Source organism: Colias croceus, chromosome Z (assembly GCF_905220415.1).
Source record: "Colias croceus chromosome Z, ilColCroc2.1".
NCBI lineage: Eukaryota > Metazoa > Arthropoda > Insecta > Lepidoptera > Pieridae > Colias > Colias croceus.
Genome location: NC_059568.1, coordinates 8810280 through 8830004, shown reverse-complemented (window position 1 = coordinate 8830004; position 19725 = coordinate 8810280). Strand labels below are relative to the sequence as shown.

Genomic DNA, 19725 nt, shown 5'->3' with positions numbered 1-19725 from the left:
AATCTCAACGCTACGGTACGGTTGTCACCGCAAATTTGTGAACTCTCGAAGCTATGCACGCGCTATCATTGGATACGCTTGCTGGGGTCGATCTGACCCCTTCACGGGACCTCACATTATTCGAACATGATTATGATCTCTGGAATATGTTCTTTGAATACTTGTTGGTTTGAATTGCCAATTAAAATTGATACAGTTTTTTTAATATAATATTTTCGGTCAAACCAATCGGTGAAGCGGATAATGTAAGTACATTGAACTTAATAATAAGTATGTGAAAATATCTAAAGCTGAATACAGAGCAGTTTCATTTCTCTGTACTACATATTTTATATAGGCTCTATTTATAGTGCAAGTTACTTAGTGCGTCTCTACTGCTCTATCTTCAATGCAATACCAAAATATTTTTTCTCACATTTTAAATATAAATCATTAATAAATAAGGGTGGTATTATGGAACGTATCGAATGGTAGTGCCACTTCAACATCGAGAGCTCTTAATTACATGCAACATGTGACGACGCGTGCCGAAGTTTAGTCACGGCCCTGGGTGGCCAATGTGGATCTGTTTGTTCATTTCACTGTTTTTTACTTTGTCTTATATTATATAGTTAATGCTCGAAGTTACAAAATAAAATACTACGCATTCTATCGCGTTTCCTGGGATTTGAACTTAAATTTCCACTATTATAATAGGTACTATTAATACTATTCTATAATAATTTCAAACCGATTATTTTAATAATTTATTATAACATGTATTTAATGACAAGTCTTATTCAACCTATGTAGATTGTAGAAGGTTGGTAATTATGCCTTTTTCTTTTCTTTCTATTCTATCCACCGAATTCTTCCAGTTAACACGAAATAAAACTCTGTTCATCTCACTGTATATTTCATTTCTAATATTTTAACCATTAAAAGTTATTTGTAAGATCTCCAACCCTTAAATAGTTACCGGCTCACGGAGCGAAATAACCGCTCCTTTGACGTACACGATAACTTTTAATTGTCATCTCTCTTTGACTTCATGCTTCGCCTACTCCACTTTAAATCTTTGTGACCGACTAATTATCGTCACAATTGCTTCTAGGTCAATTTAAGATTTGATATAATGATTTGATGGCTTACTTCAAGAAGAAATTCTTCCCTTCGTTTGATATATTATATTGAAGTGTTCAGTAAAATGCAGTAAGTAAAGCAAAACGCATAGACTATCTTCCAAGTGTTTTTATATTCACAAACTAGCTTTGCTTTCCATTGGTTGAGACTTAGTTTAGTAGCACAAGAATTAAAAAAATACGTTAAAACGACCGTGAACTGGTTGAACTTTTACTCCACAATACCACTTGACTTAAAATTGTTAGTTAAACTCTATAATATGTAAACGAAACATTACTTAGTTTCATTTACATATTTTTCATTAACATAACTTGAAATATAATTTAGACATGAACATAACAGTTCCCTTCAGTTCTAAATTATTTAATAGAGTTCTATAGTCCATTCTCACTTTCCATTAAACTGAGTTAAACTTTTCACAACCGAAATCGTTTGGGGTTGGAAAATAATAGTTATCTGAATAGCCATTTAATATCAGGGACGTATGTTCATAACTTGAATATATGTATATATCAGTTTTTGCGATAGCAGACTAGGGGCGTGACGTCATTAATCAGGTTGCCACGGTGACGTCATTGGGGCGAGATAACTGAAAAGTTATTTACTTTGAAGATACCATGCCGGTGAATAAATTGCTAAATAAAATAGATATTACGTTGACTGGATACAATTTCATTTGTATTCCTAACCGTGTGCTACAGTGGGGTCCTACTTACCTAAATTTTATAAGTCTTAAACCAAGTATTTAAAGGACATGGAGCAGAAAAGTTTCATATTTCGATTCATTCTAGTAATATTTTAAGAAAACTTAAAACAAGGTCTTGTCAACGTTTACAATGCAAATAAAAATGCCAATGCGTATAATCATAACATAGCGATACGGCAGAGGGTCTATTTATAAAGAAATCCGTTTCAAAAAGATTTTTGACACTAAATCACACGATAAAATAATATCCCGTTAGTAAAATATATAAGTTGTGATAACGAAACACGATGCTTCCCCTTTTTTATAGCATCCTAAATAATAATACCTTACAAAGCATCGCTGAGAAACATAAGACGCACTACTAAAAAATAAAAACGTAAATATTAGGGCACTTACCTGAACATTTGGTTGACCTTAACGAGTCACTGAGACTAGATGTAGAGTAGCCCTTACTTAATCCGCTTGATAATTTTTCTGTACCTAAAAATTAATCGGTATTAAAATATACGAAGATTAGACGAACATTGTTAAAAGTTTGGGCTTCTAAATTAAAATTACCTAATTTATCTATTGATTTTATGCCTTAAAATTGAGGTTTTTATCTGTTTTAATGTACCTATCTTATAAAAAAAAAATAGAATTACAACTGTAGTCAACATTAGTAAACAAATTATAATCAGCCAACACCAAATTATGTGCATTAATATTAACTTCCGTATTTTTTTTAAATGTGGACTTTTGTGTTTTTTTTTATCTCTGTATCAATACATACAATTAAATTAACCCATCCCCAATACCGATCACTTCCCCATCGAGTATCCCACGCTAAAAACTTAACGCATCATTGTGAACCCGGAATTACTCTGCGCAATATGTTTTCAAACTATTTATTTATTGTATAAATATGCTGAGGCACTTTCGGGTCGAGCAGAACGCATAAATCTAACGGCCGGGGGGACATCGCATCATTACTGGTGTTCCTTTCGCACAATTAAGTGTTCATTGTATTCGCCACGGTTCCCATGAAGTGGCACCAAAACAACGTCGTGCGCGTGCGCAATTATGACGCGAGCCATCTATTGTCAGCTATACGAACTAAAAATCGTGTCACTCTATCTAACCCATTATCATCCCTGATTTATACTTCGCGCACGAGTGCCCTTCGATTGTCCTATAATTGTTTGTTTGTTGGTAATCCGAGGGATGAGTGGGAATTTTTATTGTCAATAAGCGTATTGACTTTGCGGTATTATATATTTTGTCCAAGTCCAAAAATAATATCTTTAACGATCGTTGTGGACTTATTATTTACAAGTTACAACTCACATAAAATTAAATTTATACATTGTCTTTTTTATTGAACTCGCAAAAATGTTAAAAGGGTGAAAATAATAGTAAACGCCATAAAACACGCATAATCTATTTTTATTATCTGTGATCTGTAAAACTCGTCATTGATTCTGATTAACCTCGCCGGTGAATAGCAACCGATTCACTAATGAATATAAATTATGAAACAACCCCAGCCCTTACGCAATAAACATTAAAAAATCAATATACGCATCGCGCGAGTTATTATTTATTGATATATATTTTATCACGATACAATCTAAAGTACGTACGTAATTGATGATGGTTGAACTGTTTTGAGATCCCACAGGGCGGGAGGGAATCATTTTCGTGTTAACAACTCTTTAGCTTAGCCCCTGATGGCTTATAAATTTTAATACGCTCGTTCCTAATGACCGAATACAATGGCTTACTTCACTGAACGCTATGCTAAGCAATAAAGCACTTGATGTACCAACTATACACACGTGAAACGGCACTATATTACGTACTCTATATTATTCCTATTTTAAAAGTAAACCATTCAATTTTAATTATAAGATTTAAACAAGATTTAAACATCAATTTTACTACATTTAAGGGATTGAATATAAATCTATATCTATCATAAAATTATTTTCTACGACGATTCCAATTATTTTACATTGTGACTCTGCGTTAATTTCGCAAGTTTAGCTAAAAATGTCTGAAGAAACTTTCAAAAGCTTGGCTACTAGAAATGAATGATAATCAGATAAAACTTTACGAGATTCAATAAACTGATCATAGATTTATTATAGCTTGTTATAGCGAAGCTATGGTTAGGTTAAGTAATATAAACTTTATAGCAAGGGTACTCTACCCTCTTTCTGGCACGTGGATTTTGCACTAATTTCAATACATTTATGTAAATATTCACGTTTGTATTCATTTTGTTACTTGCTTGATATTCTTGGCTGGAGTTGCCTGTATATCATCGCAACGGACTCAAACGGATATGAATAAAACTTATAAGAGCGGCAATCTTATTTTGATTTGTTTTTATGGTAATAATTTATGTCATGTGTTTGAAGAAAAATGTATTGTATCTCTGCTCTTTCAAAGTTCTTAGCCATCTCAAATGTTTAATTAAATAAATGTTTATCTAATATAATATATGTGCGTTTGTGAAAGAATTAAAGCATATATTTAAATACTTAATCTGTAATAATTTTTACTCTTGATTATAATATTTCTTTTTAATTTAATATTTAAACATATTTAATTAATTGAAAGTACCAACAATAAGTGAAGCTGGAAAATATTATAAAATAACATAAGTATATCGCATGTAAGATAAATAAACCACTGAACCTTCAAATTAAAGCTGTAGATCAAAAGTTAAAGAGGTGGTCTTGTACACAATATCCCAATATAAGTAAATATCTTGAACACTTAGAGAATATTAAAAAAGGCAACTTTATTTCAAATACCTAAGCGAAATGATATAAATCTACGAGCCTATTGCCTCAGCTACCGACATTTGAAATGCAGTGTTGAAAATTTCAGCTGCACATTTTCCTTGACAATCGACCCCCTCGTTAATCCCCGGGAAACGCTGCACCCCCGGGTAACTTTCGGAATAATGAACTGTACGAAGATAATAAAATTTTATTTTTGCTCAAATAGTATTTATAAGGCAGCGATGATCCAGCCGGGGCGGGCGTGGGCGTCGCGTTGCTATGACAACCGTAGGGATGTAGGGTAACCCGCACGCCCAGATATTCTCCCTTTGAGAGATTGTTATCCAAAGAAACACCCCACCTTGCTGTACCTACAGCCTCCCAGAGCTATCAAAAGGGTTTAAACGCCTACAATCAAAAGTATAACGTATTGCGGTAGGATAAGGTGTAAAATATTAAAATCACAAATAGCACGTTGTAATCGATATAATTTTCTGCTATGTTAACTATCTCCTTTACGAATCTTACATGGAGAAAACGAATGATAATATTTCAATATTTCATATAAAAGCAAACATATATTTGAGTATGTAATATGAAGAAGTACGAGAAGGAATTGGTAATTTAGTCCAGTTAAAAAAGAAATTGAATGCATTGTGAAGTAATATACAAATAAATATAGGTACCTACCTATTTATACATTAAGGTCACTGCACAAAGCGCGGATACGAGGCGCTCATTAAATTATTAAATGCATGAATTGAATATGTACGTACTATTAACATAAATTCGTGTTTATATACGAATCCAATTATTTCTTTCGTCATGTTTGCCTAATATAAAACAATGTCGCGTCCCGCAATTTGATGCGGTTTTTTTTACCGACGGAGGTTTTAAGGAAATTTTTATATAATTTGTTAAGTTTTAATAATCGCGAGTAAAGCCGCCGGCGATAAGCTACTTTGTATATAAAAAAAATTAAATAAACAAATAACGTTAAGATTTAAATACTAGATATAATTGAACAATATTACTGACAATGAAAAAATGAAAAAATGAAAACTTTTTATTATTCATTTCATACAATACAATATATGGAGTAGTATAATACAATAGTTACCGGGTTAGTTTGTAACGTTCAGTTAGTAAATTTACACAATACAACAATTTGTTTAAGTTATACAACCGGCCTATTAACAATGAATTGGCCTGGCTACAACTCTACAGGATTCCAGTGCCTCATTAGTCATTACTAAGTTTATAGATTACTAGAGGTCCGCCACGGCTTCGCCCGTGGTACATATTTCGCAATAAAAGATAGCCTATGTCCTTTCTCGGGTATCAAAATATCTCCATACCAAATTTCATGCAAATTGGTTCAGTAGTTTAGGCGTGATTGAGTAACAGACAGACAGACAGAGATACTTTCGCAAACTTACCTAATCCTTTATTCTTATCTACAGATCCGAGCATCGACTCCTCTGTCCTAGACGTCCGTCCGAAGCCAATAGTGCTTGTGCCATCTTGCCCCAGTTGTCCCCCGTAAAAGTCACCGAACGCCGTCGCCGTCCCCAGAAGCCCTGATCTGTCTTGAAGCGCGGCCTTTGCTTTCTCTACACTCTGTTTCAATTGCTCGAACGTGGACTGGTGGAGGCGGTACGGTGGCCATTCTGTGGCAGGCCAGGGTTCTTCTTTAAGAGAGCTTCGTTTTAATTCTAAAGCCCCGCTGTAGGAGCAACTACTTTCGTACATCGCAACTTTGACGGCCCGTAGTGCGGTCGCACACTTTAGTCCGCGAACGTCGATCCTAGGACAAAAAAAAATATTATTAGATAATATAGGGACGAGATCAGACAGCCAAAGGATATACCTACTGGTATATTGATGAATCATAGAATCAATATGTTGCGGTTTAATTTATGTTAATCAATTAAATTTAAAATAACTCTACTATATTAGATATAGGTTAACCTTTTGACCGCCAGAGCAAAAACGCATCGCCGTGCCCTCCACGCCAAGCCACAAATTCAATGAGATAACCTTGAAAATAGTAGGGAGTCCAAAATGTTATCGATAAACATAATAATTCACGTCTGAATATTTGAATAAACAGCTTATAACACAAAAATAATATTCATTTAACCTCATCTCCTACTGTAAAAACTTAAGACCACATTTATAGCAACTATCAACAAAAAAAAATCAACCTTTTGAGATACAAAAATACATATAAAATTGCAGCAAGTTACAGCACTATTCTCTATCAGTTACGCCCCATTGGCATGTATACATGCCAATGGCGCGGGCAACCATCCTTTTTTTTATAATCTCTCGCTTCTGATTAGGGATGTGTAGCTGTATATTATTATAACTTATCGAGTTTATTTATTAAGTTTATATGAACTATAGGTATTATTGTGGAGTGTTTATTTGTAAATATCAAAACAACTATTACCTTTAAATAAAGGGAATTGCATTAAAACTACATATTTATTTTCCAATCATTTGGTTTAATACTTGAGTTATTACAAATACTAATTATATGTAGGTACCTATTTAGGTCAATTACCATATTTTGATATGACATAGCGACAATTTGTATCATAAGAATATTCTAATAAAGGCACTGATTAGACTTATTAGGTAATAAATTTTGAAAACTGCTAAATAGGTAAGTACCTACAGATTTTTAGAGATATTTATACATTTTGGACCTAAGCGAATTTTTATCATTACATGGACAATAAATATTATGCTAGAACGCATACATTGTGTTTGTGACGATAAAATAAAAAATAATAAAAAATCAACAATTGTATATAATCATTATGTTCATTAACAGCCTTGTATTTACCTACCTATCTATATAATTATTATGCTCATTAATAGCCTTGTACTTATTTGATTATAATATTGGTAGATACCTTCTCGATAAAATATTTTTACAACTTTCCGCACTTAACAACACGGCACGCGCTTACGACGTCACCAGTCCGACATCTATTCATGTCAATGGCGCAGAAGGGATTGCATATCGATACTGTGCTAGGGATGCGCATGATTGGCGAAAAGGAAAATATTCAAATCAACAATATCCACAATATAGACAATATGGTATTATACCAAAGAATGTAGTATTTACCTTTTTTCTCAGTGACTAAGCTTATATATTTTTTTTGTAGTTATTACAAAAATTAAGCGAATTAGAGTAATTTCGCTGAAATTTTAATGAAGTTACTTGAATATTACACTACATCACTAGTAGGCACGTATACATGTCATTGGCGCGAGAGAACATGCTGTTTTAGCCATTAATTAAGTTATTTTTTGTCATCAAATATTTGAATAACTACTTGGCAATTTTGTTTACTGTGTATATTTATGTAATAACTGGGGATTCAGTTCATAAACTGTATAAATAAAACACGTAAAAGTAAAGGTTTAATATGTTTATTTTGTATTTATCTATGATCTGTTTCTTGGCATGTATAGGTGTCGTTAGCGCACAGGGCACGATTGCGCATGACATCTATAGATGTCATTGGCGTTCAAAAGGTTAAAGTTAAAAATGTTAATTTTCTTTATATTGTAGATGTTATGTTGTAGTATGTAAATAATAATTATTTTTATAAGTTTTCTTTTATTTTCTTAAATTACAATAAAACGCTGCCGCATTGTTTTATGAACAGACATTAGATAAACGAATTTACTTTGGGCTCAACTGTGGGCTCAACGAATCTCCCTGACTCTCGATCTTCCCAAAACAACAAGAAATCAAAAAGTTGTTGAAAAAATAGCAAACTTCGACTATTAGTAAAAGGACAACGTACGTGTGCGTGAAGCACGTAATTTTTTTTTTTTTTTTTTTTTAATATCTGGTTTTTCTTGCAATCTGCCTGAAAATAGGCATTTAGCTAGAGGTTATGAAGGTAAAATAAATGACTTGAATGGTATTAGTCCAATGACCAATCCATTATATTATGCTAAGACCTCATATTATGAGGTCTTGAGGGGCCTTTCTTTTAATTCTTTTAAAATGTCGGATTTCCGTATCCATCAGATTACAGGCAAGTGCGTTTGGATGGTTTTTTAAACGTTTTGCGTAGCTTTTCAGCCTTGCGGAGATCTCCTGTTTCACTAGGGGTATATTCAGGTCACGATGTAGTTGGTTATTTGTGACATACCACGGGGCATCTGTTATCATCCGCAGCATTTTTGATTGGAACCGTTGCAGGATTTCCAAATTGGAGTTTGATGCCGTGCCCCATAGCTCAATTCCATACGTCCACATAGGCTTCAGTATGCATTTGTAAAGGAGTAGCTTGTTATCCAGCGACAGGACGGACTTGCGCGACAGTAGCCAGTACATCTTCCTAAGTTGTAGCCCAAGAGATTTCCTTTTATTAAAAATGTGTGTTTTCCAAGTAAGTTTTCTATCCATGTGTACACCCAAGTATCGCACTACTTCGCATTGGGGTATTTGTATATTGTTTAATTTAACAGGAGGGCAAGAGTTGTGTCTAAGAGTAAAGGTCATATGAGCCGATTTGACCTCGTTAGCCTTGATGTGCCAATCTCGTAGCCACTGTGACATCTCATTTAGATTCCGTTGCAGAATATTGGACGCAATTACAGGGTTTTCGTGAGTAGCCAACAGTGCAGTATCGTCTGCGAAAGTTCCCACAAGTACATTCGTAGTTACAGGTAGGTCATATGTGTATATAAGGTATAACATGGGACCCATTACGCTTCCCTGTGGAACACCCGCTTTGATGTCGTGTATATCGGATCTTTCGTCTCCCACCTTTACGTAGAAGTGACGTTGAGTTAGGTATGATTTTAACAATAAATAAAATCTGGATGGAAGTATTTTAAGTATTTTATACATCAGACCTTCATGCCATACCCGGTCGAATGCTTGTGAGATGTCGAGGAAGGCTGCCGAGCAGTATAATTTCTTCTCAAATGCGGTATTAATCTTTTCAACGAGCCGGTGAACTTGTTCAATTGTTCCGTGCGCCACACGAAATCCGAACTGATGTGAGGGTATTACTTGTAATTTATTTATTTCAGGTAGGAGTCTTTTCATTAGAAGAGTTTCAAAAACTTTAGATGGTATGGGCAGCAGGCTTATGGGGCGATACGATGTTACTTTATCCGGCTCCTTTCCAGGTTTGAGAATAAGTATTACTTCGGCTGTTTTCCATTGTTCAGGAATGAACTCACGACGCAGTATAGCATTGAATATTTGTGTTAGGAATGTAATACCGACATCTGGTAGTTCTCTGAGCGTTTTTGCCGTTATAAGATCATAGCCTGGAGCTTTGTTTAAATCTAGTTTATGTACGACCTGTTGCACCTCTCTTTTTGTAAAGCATTTGATCGGTGGAGAAAGCTGATGTATAAGAGACAGAGTATCCCTGACTTCGTCTATTTTTGTTGAACCTAAGTCTGTATTTGGAGTAAATGTTACGGATAGGTGTTCTGTGAATAATTTTGCCTTGTCAGAGTTACTTCTCGCCCAATTTCCATCTTGTTTGCGTAGGGGTGGTTGGAAAGTAATCGGTCTTTTAATATTTTTCGTGACTTTCCAAAGCGAATAATCCGTTGCAGGAGTAGCGTCCAGGTCACGCATAAAATTTTCCAGATGTTCATTTCTTATTTTTTCAAGTGTATATTTTAATTTTTTAACCAGCTTGTTGTACAACCTTTTGTGTTCGGGATATTTAGATTCTTGCCATTTTTTCCTAGCTTGTCTCTTTTTTTGTACGAGATCTGTAATTATTTGTGGATAGGTAGGTACACAATCTGATTGCTTTGATATATCGGGAGAAGATTTCCAGGCTGCTAATTGAACACACTTATTAAATATTTCCACAGCATTAGTTATGTCATCATCGGATTTAAGTGGGATATTAGTGGTCATTGTTTCTTTTATTTGTTGTGCAAATTCATTCCAATTAGTTTTTCTACTATGAAGTTTGCACGGCGTGTTAACTTGTAAGGGCTCGTTATATAGTTCAGCTAAAATTGCAGTGTGGTCAGAAGATAAGTCGAAACTAGACATACAGCGTAGTGATGACATCGTTAGGCCTTTGGTGACAAAGAAATCTACTAGATCAGGCTTCTTTTTAACGTCACTCGGCCAGTATGTCGGTTCTCCGGTAGACGAGACTTTGAGGTTAAGACGATGGATTGTCTTTGCAAGTTCGCGGCCCTTAGGAGTTATAATTCTTGATCCCCAGTCGGTATGCTTCGCATTGTAATCACCTCCCGCTACAAATTTCTGGCCCAGGGAGTTGAAAAACGAGGTGTAATTTTCGCTTTTGAGGTTGTGTCGCGGGGGCATGTAGAGGGCTGATATCAATAGCGGACCATTTGAGGACTGTATTATAATATTTGTAGCTTGGATTTCATTGCTAGAGAAGAAATTTGTAGTATGGTGTTTAATATTATCTTTGATTAATATAGCTGAACCTGCGTGAGCTTTACCATCAGGATGGTTTGTATTATACAATTTGTATTTTGGCACTGTAAAAAAGCTCTTAGCGGTAAAGTGCGTCTCAGATATCAGCATAATATCTATATTATGAGTGTTCATAAACATTTTTACTTCGAGAGCATGGTTTGATAGCCCATTGGCGTTCCACATGGCAATTTTTAAGGGTCTGAATGTAAATGCAGTTTGGACATGAGGTTCATGAGCAGAGTCGTCATGGTGGTCATTTGCTGCATCATTTCTCTGAACATGTTCATAATTTGCTTAAAGTCACCTGAGTTGACAGTTGGTTCATATATGTGTTCTGAATTAGTTGGATCTTTGTCGTTTTCTTTATTATGTTTTGTTGGTTTTGATGTTCGGTTATTATTAGTTACTTCAGCGTAAGTTTTGGTTCGGTTGGTAGATTCTGTTTCAGGTAATTTATGATGATCTCGTTGTAAGTTGGTAATACTATTAGTTGCATAAGTTTTATTTCTAAGTGGTGGATATTTTTGCTGTTGGAGTTCTTTATAGATTGAACAACCTTTATAATTAGCTGGATGGTTACCATTACATAAAACACATTTAACTTCCTCGGACCTTTCCTTGCGCGAACACTCAGCGGAAGTGTGGTATCCAGCGCATTTAATGCATCTAGGTTTTCTGTGACAGTACTTTTTAGTATGCCCATAGTCCTGGCAGTTTGAGCATTGGGGTATACTTCGCTTTGGCCTAGGAGGTTCAAATTTGATGCGACAGTTTAGAAGTCCTTTTATATTGTATATTTCCTTATTATTTGTCTTTGGTTGTAGTTCAATAACAAACATATCTAAAGCCTTTTTAGTCCCCGTTTGTTTTATGTTCCATATGTTAGTAGCTGTGTGATCTAATGCAGCAAGCGCTTCTCTAATATCTTCAGTGTCAGTTGATGGGTGCATATGTTTCAATATTACCTTAAAATTTCGTTCTTGTTTCGGCTTGTAAGTATAATATTCAGTATTTTTAGTGTCCAATTCTTTTGTTACTATTTTAAACGCTTCGCTGGAGTGGGGTTGAATTTTTACAACGTTATTTCGGATGACTTTCAATTCAAATAATCCTGGAACTTTTTCATTAAGTAATTTTGTTAACGGTGTGCGTGAAGCACGTAATTTAAGATTATTTTTGACGAAAGCTTCAGGTCTGAAAAACATATCAACAAGACAATTTACAGCTCATTGTACAAATTAATAATGATATAGAGAATATAGAATATATTGAATATTGAAACATCTCTACGTATACACTCTGTGATGCACTTATCCTCAGGCCCACGTTTGAATAATATAGGTAATATATTTGTATGCAACCTACTTCTTATGCTTTTAATTTGGACACAATTTAAACGGACAGATTTAAATCAAACTTTGTACACTTCAAGGATCGATGACAATAAAATACATGACCCACAATTTTTGACCCATTTGCGAGTATTAGAGCGTGTTTTTTTACTACGTTTGATTACAAGAACTTTAATTTTTTTTTTTAAATATACAGGTGAACGTTTAATTAATAACGGGTGTTCTTTTACATGTGAAATTAATCTCTAATACGTTGTTATACAAATACTAAATAAATTTGATGACTAATTCATTTTAATATACAGGTGAACGTTTAATTAAAAACACCTAACACAATGAATTAGTCATCAAATTTATTATTATTTGTATAACAACGTATTAGAGATTAATTTCACTTGTAAAAGAACACCCGTTTATCTAGTTTCATAAGAAATTGCTTAATTTTAATTAAACGTTAGATAAAATTAATTAAAAAAAAAACAATTTTAATTAAAGCCAGATTCGGAGTGTTTGCAGTGTGGACAACAAATTAGAAATAGCACGGTTCGAATGTTCCAATATCAACTCTTTTGATACATCGTCCATATTTTTTTCTTTTACTAATATTTGCACCGTTTTTTAAAGGTTCTATCAACAATTTCTGAGGATTAATTAAATTTGTAGTGAAAATAGGTAAAGGAAGAGCTGTGAAGTAAGAAAAATAATTTCAAGTTTACATTTTGACAAAAACTGGAGGTACAGGAAAATTGCAATGTTCTTTATGTATTCAACGCTAGACTATTTCAAAAATCATACTTCTGATCAAGTGCCTAGAAATGCTCGACCATGAAAGGCAAATGATGCTTTTAGCAAAGATGGATCCATGACGACAACGCGATATCACATCGATATGTAGAACCTAAAATACTCACTATGCCATCGTAATAAGAACTACATTATGAGCAAGATGAAAATAATGTCAACGTCAGCTCGGTCAATAAGTTTTGGAGATAAAGACTGTATCAAACTGTACCTATAATCTACATACCTTACTATACCTACTTTGAACGGTTTCATGAAAACCATACCAGGAAACCAAAAATAAGTGAAAAAACTGCTTTATACTCGGATACTAGAGAACTTTTTATATTTATTTATAAATAACAATGTATGATGAATAATTATTAGGTACTATCAGTTATCAATACGCGCGATAAAAAATATTAGGCTATCTGTTAAATTTCATTGTAAATTAGCAAAGATTCGACAATGAACAATTTTTAAGGTAAATTGCTTTTACGCGCGTATCAATTAAAATATCAAAATTTCATTTTTATTTTGGGTTATCAAATTAATTATTAGAATAAAAATCTGATTGATTTATATTCGTTTTGTCACTCTGTTCTCGCAATATGAAGCACAATTAGAAGTGATATCAACTTGAAAAATTTCTCACAATATTTTAGTACCTACGCATGCTACACGTACAGTGTACAATCATATTCAAAAAAAGTACTAACCGTTAGTTACATTTTTTAATAATTCGTTCTTCTACTAGTGGTAAATTTATTTGTAATATATGACAATAATTGTACAGGTATTGCATACTAATAAAACCTCACCTCATATCGGAAATTCTCTTTCTTTTTGGTCGCTTTTCAAGTTTCTTGCTATTATCCGTGGTGACGATTAGTGTGGTATCACATTGCAGTGATACCACACACTTTTCCTTAATTACCGCAAGTATCTTGTATGCAAATCACACGTATTTACTCGTATTTATTAATTTTTTAGCATTTTATTTAATGGCGAAATATTTAAAAGTATTTGACGATCATGTCCAATTTATAAAATTTCAAATCAACTTTATAATCACAAATAATACAGTAGAGTATTTGAATACATAACCATACAAGTTCTGAGTTAGTTCACACTTAATTCTATATCTCACTTTAAGAAACTGATAAAAACGGATATTTAAATGAATATAATCACATCACAGCACATGAATGCTAAACATTAACGTCACACCACATTTAACATTTATTTTCTTTATTAAGAATGAGTTCGGATTAATTAGTTCATTTTTTAAGATCTATGGTGGTAACATAACCGTATCCTTCCAGCGACTGTAATGCCGCGCCTGCGCTGTGCCACTCAAATTGATTGCATCCGGCATAAGGGAAATGTGTCGTATAACCAATTTATTTACTGGTCGATTTGACCACAGACACTAGCTCATTTAAACGCAATACCATACCTAAAACGGCATTAGAAAGTACATCTCGGCGCCAACACAACGCAGGTAGATGCGCCGTGATTCCGCTACTTCGATCTAGTATTGACTAATCTCCATAGCACCTTAGGTATAACAATTTTAACCTGGCATAAAAACTATAAAACACAATAAACAAATAAACACAAGTGTCTTAAATTTTATAATATACTAGTGGTCCGCCCCGGCTTCGCCCGTGGTACATTTTTACGTTTTCTCTCCATAAGAACCATCCTCGTACTTCAAGAAATGTAATAAAAAAATAATTAACGAAATCGGTTTAGTTGTTATGCGCTTACCAACACATTTGCGATTCATTTTTATATTATAGATTATATAATATTATTTTACACGTGAAATATCGCATTATTAGAAAACGACGCCAAAAGTATTGAAAGGCATCCATCCGATCCAAGCGCTATAACGGGAACTGTAAATGAAATGCTTCGTCAATGGTATCAACATTTCATAATGAGCATGACAGTTCGGCGTAATATCCGTACACTCATCGTTACAATTAACATTCAGTACACGGGCAAAAAGGAAATAATATTGCTTAATTACCCAGAGAGATCGCATGTTAACCCTAGAAAGATAATCATATTGAGTAGTACGGGAAAGATAGTCATACGCAGTCTACGCAGGTTTTTTAGTTAGCTCTAAGTCGAGGTTATTTTTAATTTTTTATATTATTTTTTTTCTATAAATATTAAGTTATTATATATTTACAGTTATTTTAGAATAATTAATACTATCTACAAATAATTTATTTATAATTATTTTTATACATATAAAAAAACGAAAACATTCAACGTCTGCTTTAAATATACAATTTTTGTAACACGTATTCTTTCGAATAAAAATTTATTTTTTACCACAATTATCAGACTTTTTTATATTTTATGTATATGGTGCACATATAGTTATATGAAAAATTAGTGAGAAACCACTTTAGCACGTATCAACATATGCTCACGACATACAACAATGTTACATTTTTTGCAGGACGTGTTTTTTGCCTTTCGTCATATTTCAGAAGGACAAAAAGTATAGTAAATAATATGTTTTTTTACTGAAGGCCTCCTCAGTACCTACTTTCTTACGACGTACCAGATATTATATTCGGCAACAAATTGGAGATATTATCACGCAAATATCTTCTCAAAGCTGGTTATTCTAAACGCCCACGCATAAACAAAGAAGACAGTTCCATGCTTCTATATTTCATGTTTTTTTTGACTCAGATGTTTTTGTGCTTTGTTGTTAACATTGTGGCCATAAATTTAATATGCAATATGCAGGCAATTTTTATGATTCCATAAAATAAAGCCATTGGCCATCTCATTATCTTCCTACTAAAGGACATCAGGGAACACATTCGGTCTAATGCATCTACTCCGCCTTTTGCTTGAATGTAATATATCATCTTTGCTTTGTACTTCATCGGGAAAAGCTTCTTCTGTGTCACTTTGCTCGTCGTCTTTATATTCGTGGTCCTCCTTCTTCACTATCGGTATCTTCACAGGGACCTTCTTCGCTTTTCATAATAGCGGCCAGTATACAATATTCTTCCAATTTTCTATGCTCAATTGTTTTCTATATTTATTATATTATGTATAAAAAAAAAATTTTAACATAAGTCACAATATACAGTAATAATAAGCTAAAAAATATTCAAACTACCATAGAAGTCAAAATCTTAAAAGTCAGGGTGAAGATAATCATGCGTAATTTTGACTCACGTAGTAGTTATATTTCAAAATCGGTAACATTAACTTTATTGACACTTATATCATAGGGTAGCTCTCAGTGATTTATGAAATGTCCTAAGCGCACAGTTATGGATTCGCGAATTTTAAAAAGATACAGCTATATTTCGAAAACGCAGGAGTCAATTTGACGCAGACTATCTTTCTAGGGTTAAACGACAATTGCATAACATAAAAAGTTAATAATAAACATTATGTAATACAATTTAGGAATCAGATCGATTTTTCAAAGTGCACAAGTGTTGAGTCCAATCGATGTGCAGTCTAACCTCAATATTCTGTTTCAATGATCACGCAAACATGACAGACGCAGATATAATATTTTCAGTATTCCGACTTCCTATGCATCTGGTAAGGGAATTTCGACTCAGTTGCTAGACGTAACTGGCAGCAAATGATTTGCCTATGCAGATTACGGCGGGTGCGCGTGGGCGCCGTACGCGCCACTTTACTGCAGGAAGTCTGTACATTACCTTATTATATCCAACAAAAAGTTTCATCCGGCAGTCTATCCTGCCGCTCTTCTCCTCAAGTATTGGCCTTCACCTCACTCTTGACTCGACCACGTGCATCAGTAGTGTCATGCCTTTTTGCGATGGCATGTTTATTGTTCTTTTCTTTCAATATCACCTTTCACAACTATCTTTATGAAGGTATCTATTAAGTATTAGTTTCTTTAATTGTATACTGCTCTTCTAAAGTAGGTATATTGCATATATATAATATGCTTGCTAGATATGTAAAAAGGTAAAAGACACAATGGTGTACAACTGTACAATTATAAATTATAATTTTAATAAATTTAAAATCGAATGCAAACCAAGCCGGTTAATTAAGAACCTATCTATATTACCCATGTATTATACCTATATATTATAATTAATAATGGATGATTTTACACAATAACATAACATTTATTATTCAGGTAATGTGAAATATTATAATATTGTATAAAATTTGCAAATAAAAAGTAGAGTTTTCAAAAGCTCACATTAATTAATCTCACCTAATCATATTCACGTTTTCACATAAGTCTTGTTTAATTCCAATATTTCAATCGAAAATTTCTCCTTTCATCCTCCTCTTCAAGGATGATTTTATCGTCTTGTGAATTGCGTATTGTATAGCTTGAATATCGTGACCTAATTCATACCTTAGTGCATCTTATTGGACAGCAGCCACACTATAACTACATAATAATAGTATTTGATCTTATTTATGTCAACTCCTCAGATTTACCATTAATGAAGAAAACCTATCAACATCAATGCTACGTATTGAACTTAGTCCATTGAAAAGTTACATTTGAGGTTGCATTTCTTAGAGGACGCAATTTTATTTTTTTGATGTGTAGAGGGGGTTAGTGTGAAGCTATCACCAAGTTTGTGGGGTCGCCACCCTTGTCCCACGGCCGCCATCTTGAAAATAGCGGAAGATATGGTTTATACGATATATCTCTTATACTGTTTATCTGATAAAAAAATTTGTAAACATTATTTGTTGCAAATTTAATTCTCTACAACTTTGGTCCAGTAACTTTTTGTCGTAGAACTATAAATAAAAAATTTATAAGCGAAAATGTTCAGAAATTAGAACTATTTAAATGTTTCGATAAAATTGTTTTTTATCATTTTACGAAGAAATGATATCAGACCATTTTTGTAGATTGTTTTTCGAGGAACAACTTTTACGTACAACATTTTTTCATTACGTCAATAGGTAAGGTTTTAAAGCGCTCCGAAATTAGTACTATTTTTCAGTACTCTTAGCTATACTCAGTACTGAAAAATAGTACTCACTTCAGAGCGCTGTGAAAGCAGTGTGCGCAGAGAATTTAATTTGCAACAAATAATGTTAACAAATTTTTTTATCAGATAAATAGTTTAAGAGATATATCGTAAAAACCATTTCAACCACTATTTTCAAGATGGCGGCCGTGGGACAAGGGTGGCGACCCCACAAACTTGGTTTTAGCTTCACATTGAACCCCCCTACACATCTAAAAAATAAAATTGCGTCCTCTAAAAAACGCAAGGTTAGGCCAAAAAAATGTAACATTTCAATGGACTAACTAGAATTTTGTATTTTTGTTTATGTTTTACGATGTCTTGTGTCTTCTGTCTAAAATCAAATTAGCATATCTCTTGTTACTTTTTTATTTCGGTTTGTCTTTTATTTGTCTAATAATGGCAATTATCTTTGCAGAGCACCAAGAGTGGTGGCAATTTTTGATGAAGACGGCATGCCATTGGAGGCCGAACATAATATTGAAGAGAGAAGAGAGAGAGAAGAGGACACATTTTTAGCCACCGACGCCCACACTATTTTTGTTTCCCCAAATTTGAGAGAAAGATTGATTATTGATTTTTTTCATTCTGGATGATGCTGGGCATCATAATAATGCCAACCGTCACCAGTTGTTTTTCAACTCACCCACTTTTAATGACCGAAGTATTCAAACGGATTTTCATCCGAAAGAGGTATGAAAATTTGGTGAGAGCTCTCCATTTTGTAGATGCCGACACAGAAAACTCAGATCGACTAAACCGATTAAGACCTATAATATCACATCTAAATGATAAATTCCAGTCTAATTATGTATTAGATAAAGATATTTGCATAGACAAAAGCTTAACGCTTTGGAAGGGGAGATTAGATATAAAACAGTACATAAGGTCAAAAGCTTCGAAGTTTGGGATCAAAACTTTTGAATTATGTGAGAGTGTCACCGGCTACCTTTGGTCGTTTATTGTGTACACAGGTAAACAATCCTCAGCAGAATTAGTACAGGAACATGGTGTGCTTAAAAGTACAGCCGTTGTTAAAAAACTCATGGCACCTTTGCTTAACCACTCAACGGTTCGACGCCTCCTGGAGGCACTCAACGGTCAACACTCAACGGTCGGGCGCGCTCAAAACATCCTTACGTGGTCATTGGTTTGGCCTCTCGCGCGTACTCCCGCTCGCGGGCGCGCAATCGGCTTGTAATGAAGATTTCTCAAAAATGGCAAACACTTATAAAAAATAAAAGAATTACTGGTAATTCCAGTGAAATTTCCAATAAGTCAGTATTATTTACATCGTATTTTTATTTGAAATTTAATTAAAAATAATGAGTTGAAGTTGCAGACAAAGAAATATTTCACCATTTTCTTGTTAAAACATGTGATAATACTGATAGGTACACAAACATTTATATGATTCAAATTTATTTTATATTATACAATCATCTTTCTCATTGTCCTCAAGGTCGCAGTTGTACTGTATCTAGCAATAGAACTC

General features: G+C 33.8%; 2 protein-coding genes across 2 annotated transcripts; one reads left to right on the top strand and one right to left on the bottom strand.

The window, feature by feature from the left end:
• Positions 1 to 750: 750 nt before the first annotated feature.
• LOC123705507 (DNA-binding protein D-ETS-3-like) lies at positions 751 to 14518 on the bottom strand. Its single transcript, XM_045654302.1, has 4 exons — positions 14022 to 14518; positions 6039 to 6406; positions 2225 to 2308; positions 751 to 1711 (listed from the first exon to the last, which is right to left on the bottom strand). The coding sequence occupies exons 1-4, from the start codon at positions 14024 to 14026 to the stop codon at positions 1695 to 1697; spliced, it is 474 nt and encodes a 157-aa protein (XP_045510258.1). The 5' UTR covers positions 14027 to 14518; the 3' UTR covers positions 751 to 1694.
• Positions 14519 to 18813: 4295 nt separating this feature from the next.
• On the top strand, positions 18814 to 19472 carry LOC123705511 (piggyBac transposable element-derived protein 4-like; the record flags this gene model as incomplete). Its single annotated transcript, XM_045654311.1, has 1 exon — positions 18814 to 19472. A coding segment is annotated over one exon (618 nt), but the record flags the coding sequence as incomplete, so codon positions are not given.
• Positions 19473 to 19725: the final 253 nt, after the last annotated feature.